Source organism: Amphiura filiformis, chromosome 9 (assembly GCF_039555335.1).
Source record: "Amphiura filiformis chromosome 9, Afil_fr2py, whole genome shotgun sequence".
In the NCBI taxonomy this organism is placed as follows: Eukaryota; Metazoa; Echinodermata; class Ophiuroidea; order Amphilepidida; family Amphiuridae; genus Amphiura; species Amphiura filiformis.
In genome coordinates this window covers 36,487,258-36,499,703 of record NC_092636.1, presented here as the reverse complement: position 1 = coordinate 36,499,703, position 12,446 = coordinate 36,487,258, and the positions used below count along the sequence as shown (strand labels likewise).

At 36.0% G+C, this 12,446-nt stretch overlaps 1 protein-coding gene across 1 annotated transcript in view; it reads left to right on the top strand.

Moving 5' to 3' along the window:
* The window catches only part of LOC140160064 (relaxin receptor 1-like), a 154,553-nt gene that overhangs the window by 100,440 nt on the left and 41,667 nt on the right, over positions 1-12,446 (top strand). Inside the window, 2 exon segments of the mRNA XM_072183334.1 lie at positions 7,534-7,605; positions 12,263-12,334. Coding sequence (XP_072039435.1) covers positions 7,534-7,605; positions 12,263-12,334 — 144 coding nt within the window.

Here is a 12,446-nt window from a genome sequence, read left to right as displayed (position 1 = left end):
TCCTGCATATAGTCCTGGGAGATGGTGGTGGAATCACAGTATGGAGAGCATTCCACAGTAGTTCGAAATCACACCTCTACATGCTAGAAGGACACATGAACCAGGACCGATACCTGCATGTTCTTGGTACAGTTATGCTTCCGTTTGCGAGAAGATTCTTAAGGAACAATTTCGTGAACCAAGATAACAGCACTACGGCGGACAGAGCCCTACCTGCGAAGGAATTTCTTGACAATGAGAATGTAAGACACCTGGACTGGTCACCTTTGAGATATGAACCCCATACAGAACTTATGGGCAAAGGTATCCCGCAGGTTAGATAACATGGACAACCAACCAATCACCCTGCAGGAACTTAGATACACCCTCATTGCTTGCTGGCGAGATATTCCACAAGGAACCTTGGAAAACCTGATCAAAGGAATGTCACATCGCGTACATGACCTTGAGCTAGCAGGGTAGACACCCCAAATATTGATTTGGGTTTCCTCAAGCAAGAGACTTATCTGAACAAGTCATAGTGAGAGTTTAAATTTTTGTCTAAACAATAAAGTTTGCTATTGTCTTTAATCTTATTTCGTGATACAAAGAGACCGCCAAAAAGTGTTGCGATTGTGTAATCCTTCCTCAGGTAATTCTTTGTTTAATGGACAAACTGTGTGATATAAACATCAAATGACATTTGTATCTTTCAATTAAATTCAACTGAGCACCACTCCAGAACAATAAACATGTTCCTAATATGATTGAAAACTGTATTTGATATGAAAATAAAAATATTCCAAACTTTTGTCCTTGACTGTATAATTAAATAAAATGTTTCGTACGTGCAAAATATTTAAAAATCCAAAAATACTGGTAACCTTGCACCGTCTCAGGAGAGTGGTTTTGGATAATTAGACGGGCGTACGATCACGGCGTATGCGAATCGCAACCTATTTATATGCCTACGGGGGTGTCCTTGTGGTTGAGTTTGTGTGAGCATTTAGAAGAATAATGCAACAATTTATTTATTTCCCTATGAGAATGATGAGACTAACAATTATAGAGGAGCTTCTACCATGTAAAAGAAAGCTTGTTTATCTTTCTTATTATGTCAACAACAATTAATCTTATTCGTTTTATTTTATTTTTTCATTTTTTTTCATTTTTAGAATTTTTAAAATAATAATGATAATAACTATCATATTATATAGCGGATAGTGTAAATGGCCCAGGCACTTTACACCACAATAAGCCTAAAATAGACAAATGTGATATTGAATCTAAACCTAGACATGAAGAATCTCAATTATTTATATTTTGATAGCACGAGGCTCATTCAAAAAGTTCTACCTCCATCATCACATCTCTGTTATCTTACGTGGCAGGAAATTGAAATTACCCATGATCATAATTTATAATAAATAATAATGATAATAGTAATAATAATAATGTGTAGCATACACTTGTAAAGCACAAAATATACCAGCAGGAAAAATGGAAACAAGGAACAATTGCAATCAACAAAAGAACATTCCATACAAATAGCTTCTACATCTACATCTACATCTACATAAATACTCAACAAAGTTGCATGAAAGCAATATCTAGTTGAGGTGATCAAAGGCGCCAGTTGAATACAACATGGCTATACAAAACTGAAGAAAAAATACAATAAATTACATATTATTAATACAACTCTTGAAGCAGTCAACTGATTTGGCAATATACACGGAAGGAGGTAGGGCGTTCCATTCTATGATTGTCCGTTCTATTTGGTTGTCCATTCTATTTGGTTATCCGTTCTATGGTTGTCCATTCTATGATAACAAAAATACTACAAATTATCCCATTCATAAGCAAGCTCGAAGAAATGTTTCTTTAGTAAGGGTTTGAATGACTCGATTGACGGCCAACTGCGAATAAAACTGGGAAGACTGTTCCATATGCGAGGGGCATAGAGAAGGCACGATCACCCCATGACCGAGATGATTTAGGTTGAACAAGGAGAGTTCTATTTGCAAAACGAAGACCGGAGCGAGAAGGGTTGTAAATTCAAGAAGTTCATATATGTATGGGGAGCAATTCCATCGGTATGCGAGCAGCGTAATTTTGAATTTAATCCGGAAGTTAACAGGGAGCCAGTGTAAATCAAACAAAACTGGAGAGATGTGTTCAGAAGGTTTTGTTCGGGTAACCAGTCTTGCAGCGGTATTTTGTTTAAGTTGCAGTCAGAATTTTAGACAGAATGGCATTACCCATGTCCAAGTGAGATTTGATATCAGAAAGACATGCTTCGTATTCAGAATGCAATTCGATAGGTCTGAGGTGCTCTCATGTCCCACAAAAAATACTGTACGTCGGAAACGGTCTGAAAAATTTGGATTATAAGGTTGCTCACATCTATGTGGAAATCATTACAGATTTATTTCTGAAAATGAATAAATTGCTTTATGTTTGCTCAAATAATGTAATCAATATAATGCTTGCAGATAGTACAGTTTTATTGGGTATTATGTCTTTTGTATAAGAAAACTGATACGTGTTGAAAATATCCTTCATATTGACCCTTTTCCATAAATTGTTGACTTCGATCGGGTTAGCACTTCTTCTTGGTTCAAGTCGTATTAATAATTGGTTCATAAGTTAAAATCAAATAAGTCGTATGTACAGTTTTTGTATTTTGTAAGTATATAGGCCCTACAAGGATATTAACAAACTGTTTATCTAGTTTCCACGTCAAGATGCAACCATTGCTTAAAACAAGGACGTATTTACGAAGTGCCGTTAAACGTGGTCTAGTCGAAATCTGGCAAATTCCACAAGCATTTGTGAGTCTGTTGATCCCTTCGATGTTTTCTTCTCATATAAAACGTGTTTTAGTCTGTTTTGAAGTCCCAAGGCATGTTAGGGAGCTCAAATAGGAACAAAATATCTATCCTCAGTAAGCAGTTATACATTAACATCTTAAAAACATATATTTATGGAGATTATCCCAAATATTATACTTACTAGACTTTTGGCTTCATTTTTAACCGACATTCCAAATCTGTATTTGTTTTAACCAACATATCTTAAGAACCAAAAATCACATTTTAATCAACATATCTTAAGAACCAAAATCACATTTTAATCAAATATTTTATTATTTTACTTTTATTTTGTAGCCAAGATGGCACGTAAGATAACAGAGATGTAATGATGGAGGTAGAACCTTTTGAACGACCCTCGTATATTGCAGTATAAAGGTTGTGTCATAAACAACTTTGGCAAGTAATTTGATACAGCCCAATTTATCTAAGTGCCAGCAAAGGGTACAATCAATTGTGCATTCAATCCTTTTACTCTTATGACTTAGCTTCAGAAACACCTGTGAATATGTCAGTGTTGCATTGTGTTACGGAAGTCCTTGAGTTGTGATGCATTCAGCATGTTGGTTAACTTTCAAACACTCAATTTCTATCAACAAAAATAAGCACCCAAAATATAAATCATAGCAAATGAAAAATCTCACGGGGGAAATCCCTACTATCATAATAACGATACTAATTTGATTTATTATTTACCATTCTTATTCAGTGGGCGTATCTTGTAAAGAATTCACGTAATTTCATTGGTTTTTCTGGTGTATAATATCGCACATTATTATGCTTTGAGAATCTTCCATTCTATACGTTATACACATTTTTTAAAACAATTATTCTGGATATCTGGCACCCGCTGGAGTCTTAAACGCTCTCAAACTGAAATTGGCGCCCAATTTCACCCGATACCTGAGGTCTCTGCTTCAGCTTACAGTCCACGATCACCGTACATGTAGCATGTAGATATCATAACACCGTCTAGCGACCCCACTTTTTCAAGAAAATCACATTTTTGACCAAAAATCACTTTTTTACCAAAAATCACGTTTTTTGACCAAAAATTGGATTCTCAAAGCATAATAACGATACACAAAGATATTGGTCTCGCTGTGAGTTTCAAAGATATCGTGCATCCATTATGACACGATATTAGATAACCAAAATAAACATAAGCTATGATCTCAAGTTTACAGAAATGGAGTTTGAATATAAGTAATGTATTTTGAACATTAATGTATTTCAGTCCAATATAATACATTTATTGTTTTGACGTTAAAGTCCATGTTTTCTCTCGCATTATATTTTTTTATGTTGATAATAATAACAATTTGTTTTAATAACAACTAAAATTGCGTGCCCAATATAGAATGGACGCAATAAACTTGCTATACTTTAAAAGGTTACTTAATTTGTTACACTGGTTGCCAAAGGATATTAAGAATATCAATATGTCGGTCTCTTACCGGATACAATATTGTCGTCACTACAGAGTAGTTGATTGTCTGCGTCGGACATGGCCGGAACCTTTAGCCCTGGAGGATGAGTTTGGGGTCAGTTGTATAAGGGGTGGTGAGACGAATGAAAAAAACATGTTCTACGGGCGGGAAAACCTTTCAAGGGTATGCCGGTTGGGCGTGTTTTGTTTTGTTTTGCAAAATGTCTGAAATGACCCTTAAATAGCAAACATTTGTTTCCTGCATTTTTTTAACCATACCAGACCATTTTTGCCAAAACGGCTGATTTGTTTTTTACATGCATACAGACAGTGGGTATTTAAGGAAAAGGGTCCTGTCAGCAAAATAGCCGGGCCCAATAGTAAAGAGTTCAAATCAGTGGCATGCCGGGACTTTTTGTTGGGGTGGTAAACATGGTAAAGAAACGATTTGCCCAGTGAGCATTAGATAGGCCCAATTCTATCGAGATATATCTGCGCGCGCAGCGTGAGAAAATTTCCAGTTTATGATGTTATTTAAAGGCCCATTCAGTGATCCCAGCGCAAGTGTAAAAAATTTAAATTGTTTATAAATTGCTTAAAAGTGAAGGATGAGTCATTCAAATTGTCATTTGGTATTTTTGAAATGTCAAATTTGGCAAAACCGAAGAAAACAGCAGTACTGACGAAGTTGAAGCCCCATTCAAATACATGTAGCTAATTTAGATGCTGTCAGTATCTAAATTACAAATTCATGTAAAATGTCTTATTTTGTCTTAAATACATGGCTTTTAGCTGAACCACTCGCAGGCTATGCTAGCAAATTCATGACAATGACAAAGATACCAGAATCTGAATTTTGATGATATTTACGATCATCCGGATGAGCAAATCACTGAATGGGCCTTTAAAGTAAAAGTTGTTCCACATTGGAACCCCATTTTATTTGCAATTTTACACTATTTTATACCCAAATCAAGGTGTTTACCAAATCGTATTTGAACAGTACTAAGAACAATCAATATGTCTTTTTCTTTAAATTAAAATGGGTTCCCGGTTGGTACTGGTAGGACCACAGTCGGTCATATTCTTGGCTTATGGAAGCTTATCGAAGGAATCAAAGTTAGCACCTTTCCACAAATAATTACTTTTGACTTTTAAAAGGCTTTTGATACCATCCACCGAGGCAACATGCTGAAAATCCTAAAAGACTGAGCGGGTTTTTTTAAAGCCATTGGCAAATATATTTAAGCAAAAACAAAAGCAGAAGTGATTTCAACTGATGTAGAAACAAACCTCTTTGAAATACTGGCTAGTGTTCTGCAGGGCAACAATCTTACTTCATATTTGTTTGTAGTTGTTCTGGATTATGCCCTGAGAACAGCAATATATGGAAAGGAGGAGGAGCTTGGATTCCACCGGGAAAGAAGAAAAAATAGGAGTATCGGTCAGAGATTGTCACTGACTTTGATTTCGCTGGTGATATACGGTAGATAATATAGCATTTCTTTCAGAGGAAATAGATCAAGCTATTTTAAGCTACTAAGTTAAGTAAGATGAAAACATCAGTAGGAAAAGTTGGACTGAGAACGAATGCTGGCAAACCAACCCGAGCAAACCAAGACTAGTTCGTGGTGGCATTAAGGTCTTACTCTCAAGGTAAACAGTGGAATACAGCTCAAGAGGCTGGCATGACTGAAGAGCATGGATAAAGAGATCAGAAAACTATGTCAAAAGTACGAAAATCAGCAGTGTGCAGAGCTAATAATGGAACGGCCAAGATCGGGAAGTCATTGCTCTCAGCATCATTCATGTTCAGTATAGAAACTCCATAACTTTACTGTGACGATTTTACGCGAGAATGTACAATTTGACGCTATTTTGGCTCATATACATAAAGTGCATATTTTGGCGCTAAACGGGCCCAAAAAGAAGATGAACACCTTAGATCCCTTAAAAAGACATTATGTGGCTACGCGAATTGAAAATGGTAATCAAACTATCTTTAAGAAAACACACACAAATACACTGTAGTTTTCGCGGTGTGGATAAACCGGATCAAAATGCGCCGTATTACAATATGTAGGCCTATTATACATGTCCAGACAAACAAAATCGCTACTGGTTGCATGAACATGGCAAGCCATTCCGATTCTTTTGTTTTGTATGTGGCATGAACATGCCATAAAATCCTCTATCAAGGATTCATGGGTGGTAAATTTTGAACCCATTAAAAATGTCATTGACGCTGTTGAATAAATAATTCATGGGCATGGAAGTAGCAGAAAATTTGACATTGACCATGATTCATGCCCATGAGTTACCCATGAATAATTAACTTATGGGCATTGAAGTAGAGAGAATTTGACATTGACCGCGATTCAAGCCCATGAGTTACCCATGAACATGCCCTGAACATGTAAAGGCTCTGCCTAAATTCATGACACAAAAAAGCATGCAGGGGCATGAATATTCATGTGTGAGCATGAACAACCCATCAAAAATCCCCAAATTCGCGAAAATTCATGCCCGTTGCTAGCGAAAATTGGGCACGTTCTTGACATGTTCATGGCAAGAACTTAGCATGTTCATGGGCATGATTCATGTCTAAATATTTGCCTGGGATGTCACGTATACCGCCTACATAATGTATCAACAAAGTGAAAGCGCATATCTCCTTCGCAGATGAATTATATCTAAAGTAATAACTTTTGCCCTGAGGTCTCCGCTGAATGAAAAATGTTTGAATAGACTGAGGAAGGCATTGGGATCGTAAAATAGTGTTCTATTAAAAAAAACCCGATAAACCTGGAAAATCTATAAGTGTAATAAGTAATACTCCTGCGCGCGATAGTCTTGAAAAAGATTTTTCTACCAACAAATAACAATTCCAAGAGAAATTTATTTTTTTATTTTTCTATGTATGGTAACGATTCGTTTAATAATTGGTTGATTATCTGTTGCACTAGTAACCTCAAAAATATATTTCTATAAAGTATTCAAAACGGTCTTGTTCTAAATTTTAATGTACGGTATAACGCTGATCTCTGATAACTTGCGATTGAATCTTGATGAAGTAATATTTGGTTCATCGAATAGAATGAAACCATATTTTTTCCAAGAAATTATTGCTTTAGTCGATATTTCAGATATGAGCTATAATATACAATGCTCTTTTCTTAGCCTGAAAAGAAAATGTTTTCTAATATTTTTCAGGTGACCCATTTCTTAACCTTTTATACTATTTATTGACAGGAACTTGCTTGGTAATCGGATACGGCAAATAAAAAAAATGCTTTCAGGGAATTACACCAATCTACAATATCTGTAAGTATAACGTGTCCAACTTTAGTTGTTTTCAGGATTTATGTTACTTTTTAAACAGTGTTTAATAGTACAGAAGCTGAGAAGCTGAGACTGGTAAACAAATAATATTGAAGTTAAGCGTTCGTACGGAACACAGAGAATGGATAAGCCCGCTCACGCTTTAAGTAAATGTTTGGAAGGCTTAAGGAAATTCGCAGTGGCAATATGATAAGTAAAGCTATCTTATTTACCTGATCAAGATTATGCATTTGAAATTGAAGTACCTTTCAACATAAAACATATAGAACTGTTCTTTTACTTTTATTCATTTTCACTTCATTTTCAAACCCGTATAGGTCAAATATATTTTTATTTGTGATCCATACATCAATCAGGATATTTCAGGGAAATGTTTTATAGCTTTTTTCAGTACAGAGTGTTGATTTTGTATTGTTTGTTCAATGTCTATATACATTGCAACTTGCCTATAGCAATTAATCATCGCTGCTGTCAAATTAGTATTGACTATAACGCTACTATACTACAGCAAACACAAAACGTTTTCTTTTTTAAAAATCCTAGAACATGAATGTCGGGTAACATACAGGTTATGAAACTTTTTTTAATGAGAAAGCCCAACACATTTAACATAATGTTAAAAGTGTTTTTAAATATGAACAAAATGTATTTTACAATCAAAAACTTTTTGATAACATATGAATAATAATGTAGAATGTTTTACTTTTCTTAATCAACATTTAAATGTTTTAACGGCTTCTTTTTTAAATGTTTTAACACGTTTTGTGGTTGCTTGGTAGTTCACCTAAAATGACTTACTTTTTATTGGCTAAAAGAAATGATAAACACATTAAAAAGGAAGACCCCACTACTTTCAGTCAGGGCCAGATTTACCATTGCGCCAGATGGGCCCGTGCTCAGGCCTCCCCAAATTAGAAGAAAATCCAAAAATCCCTGAATGATCTGTCTTCAAGATATCTATCATGCTCAACGCAAGGGGGGGTCATCCCCTAATTGTTTTCTCCATTTTGGCCACTTGAGTGCCCATGGATACCATTCGATGATACACGATGACCGGCCAATCGTTTTTCATTTTCAACCAAGAAAATGACTAAGGCCCAAAATTCTCGTTCATCGTTCCCAGTTGAACCAATGAAAACGATAAAAAAGAAGCCCACTAAGTATAAAAATACGAATTTCTCTCATTCGTATTTTCATACCTACACGAAAACGATCGGAGTGGTCCTTTTTGTCGTTTTTAGTCTTGGTTTTCGTTTTTCTTGGTTGAAATGAAAAAGATAAACGATCATAGTGGGCCTTATTCGTTTTTGTATTTTTTTAGGGGGGTTGGGGGGGTTGGGGGTGAAAATGAAATTATGAAAAACGTATTACGAAAAACATATATACGGACCCGGACCGCCATTTCGGGGGTACTACACCCCTGGCCAATTTTGTGCCTATTTTTGCATTTTTCTTAAAAATTATAGCACATTGGTGACAAGTAAGATATGTATATTATAGGGGCAAGGACTGAAAGCACTGAAAATTCAGCAACTCAAGGCACGTAGTTATTGATTTATTGATTGGTTTTCCCTCATTCTTGACTGTAACTCCACAACGGTTGTCTGTGCTGAAATAAAATTTCCAGTGCAGTAGTGGTAGTCCTTACCCCTATAATATACATATCTTACTTGTCACCAATGCGCTATAATTTCTGAGAAAAATGCACAAATTGGCACAAAATTGGGCATGGGTGTAGCACCCCCTTAATTTCCCGATCATTCGGATTCAGATTTATTTTTACACAAATGGTATCATATTACGGAAACAAATACATCATCATCACGGTCATATCAATTGCATTGCTTTCATTTAAGTAAGAATGGATCTGGAAATAATGAAGACCTATGACTGAATGGCCTGTATCAAAGTACTGCTTACTTCAAAGAGATCGAATGAATCTGTCATGAAATTGACATACGAGCTTGAAATGCGCCCTTTCCCGTTAGAAACTTGGCATTCATCCAACGTTATAAGTAATGCAATGAGTAGTCAGCACTCAACTACTTCGAATTCGGTTATATTAATTTGCTTCAAAACATGTCATGTTTCATTTACAAGTATCTAAAAGGGCTAAAACAAGTAAATATTTGTTGTTCCGCTTTCTTTCCGATCAATCCATTCATTGGACAGGTGCTTTGCGGATCTCCTGAACTCCTTGCATTGGCTTCAAGTGAAGGATAGAATACAGTTTAAAATATTGTTGTATGTCTATAAGTGTTTGATGAATGTCGCTCCACCATATTTATGTGACCTGCTTACCTTGCTCAGCGACACGGTAACGCACGAAAATAGGCCCAGACTCCGCTCCTCTTCAGATACCACAAGGCTCTTGGTTCCACGATCAAATAAGAGAGCTGGTGATCATTCGTTTGCTGTTGCCTCTCCACGGCTCTGGAATGAGTTGCCTATCCAGTTGAGGGAGGCGGTGTCTGTGCCTGCTTTCAAGCGTTTGCTTAAAACACATTTGTATTAATGTTGGTTGTATTTATTTCTTGCTTCATTTTGCCTGTATATTTTGTAAGGCGCTGTGCTCTTTGTTAGAGCGCCATATAAGTGTTGATTAATAATAATAATAATAATAATTAATATGCGATACAAAAGAAATAACTCAAAAGTGCATTTTGTTGATTTGAAAATTCAAAAAGCTGTGAATAGAAGAATCATTTTGCTATCCTCCTAAATTTATCCTATTTCCAAAAACAGTTTCTTTAGTCAACAAAATCACATTGTCCAAAAATGATGCTTTTGGAAAAGTTGCACTTTCAAACGTTCTCGATTTCAATGTTATGATTGATGATAGTGGGCTTTTTGTTTTTCCTGGTTGAAATGAAAGCAATGACGGTCATTGTCATGATTGTGGACTTTATTTGCTTTTCTTGGTTGAAAATGAAAACCTAAAAACGATTGGCCGGTCATATACACGGACCTTAGCAATCTGATTTCTCCTACTATAGTGATTTTACCATTTTTGAAACACCTGCTGAGTAAAACTTCAATAAAAACCCCAGCCATGTCCTAATTCATGTCAATGAAGCATTATCCGACACATGAAACTAAAGACAACAAATAAACAATTAAATCAATCAAAACATTGATCACGTTGATATCAAAAACATTTGTGTACATTACATGTATAGGATGTTGAAAAGTGCAACTATTTTTGAATGCATCATTTTTAGACAATTGATTTCTATAACAAATGCACAGATATAGTTGGACTAAATTAAAAATAATTATGTTCATTTTGACTGCTGGCTACAGAATCACGTCATATCCATCGGCGTGTTTATAGTGAATATTCTGAATGTTGAGTACATCGTGTACGATTGTCCTTGTATGGATACCGAAACTCTGGCTGTTTATAGTGAGGCACAGACCGGGGCACAATTACCGCACAAATCATGTACCAAGTAACAAAACCGTATATATGCAATGACCCTGAGGTCATACTTGCGAAGTACGCGGAATGTGTTAATATTGTGACGCGAGTTTTTAACAGCCCGTTCAACAGTGTGATCATGGCGAACCTACAGCCGGAAGCTTCTGTTTTTCCCTGTTGCATAGCCGTCGATCCCGGGAGGGTACATGGGGACATAGTGCAGTTATGCTGCACAGCAAGCATGATTCGACCTTTGCAGTACTTAAACCTGGTCAACAGGAAATTACTCCAACAAAATCAATCGATAAAGTCTAGCCCGTCCTCCACATTGAATGGTGGACTGCACTTATGCCCAAATATGGTACTTGCCAATCAATAATCACCCACTTGAAATCCCCTGACTCGCTCCACTGACCAAAGTCATGGACAGATATGGGAGTTGTTTCTGCTGTCATTTGTCATTTACATATCAGAGAGGTACGATCATTTGCAGATGCCCCACCTACTCAGTTTTTAGCCTACATGTTATGTATATATTATTCTTGATTGACACCAAGTACAAAAAATATCCGTCAAACGGTTTAGCTTTAATGCCCTTCGGAAGAGAGCGGTCCACAAGTAAGTGATAGTCACTAAAAGTTGCATTCGATGTACACAGGGAATTTTGCAGGCCATGTCGTGCCCTTCCTTACTAAAGCACCAATGTGCGAATATTTCCAAACATCTAAATTGGCGGACAATATAGGACATGTTTCAAAGCTATATTTTCTAGAATTTCAGAGAGTACAAAACATATTGGCCGGTTATTTTTCACACAGTGACGTTAACTGGGCAATGCCCTATACCTCTAACGTACACTGTTTGTAGAGGTCATACGTCAATGTTGAGATCACTGTGTATTGTGTATAGGAAAATGAACAGTAATACAGTATGATAAATAGGGAGGATATTCTATACTATCACACCCTCTCCATGTTGTGGTTATTATTGATTTTTAGAAAGGAAAACTTTGGGAGGGTAAAAACACGTTTCCTCCATTCACTACTTTTTAAATTTTTCAAATCAAGAAAATGTGTGTCAAGTTATGTCAAGAAATGTTTTGTAATTTTACCCATTATGTATTCTATGTAAGACAATAAGAAACATTCATAACTATGCCTTTTAGTGGTTAGTGGTCATATATATATAATGATGATTATTTATATTTAATTATAACAGAAATTTGAGAGAAAATGGATTGAAGAGTATACCACAGGACAGCTTAAAGGGTCTGAAGAAGTTGGATTCGCTGTAAGTACCTTTTTACAAATTCATTTAGGGAATCAATCATCTGATCATGTTTCACCGTTGTTCATCACCGATTAACAATGATTCGTCCACGTCGTCTGCGTGGTTTACTTCG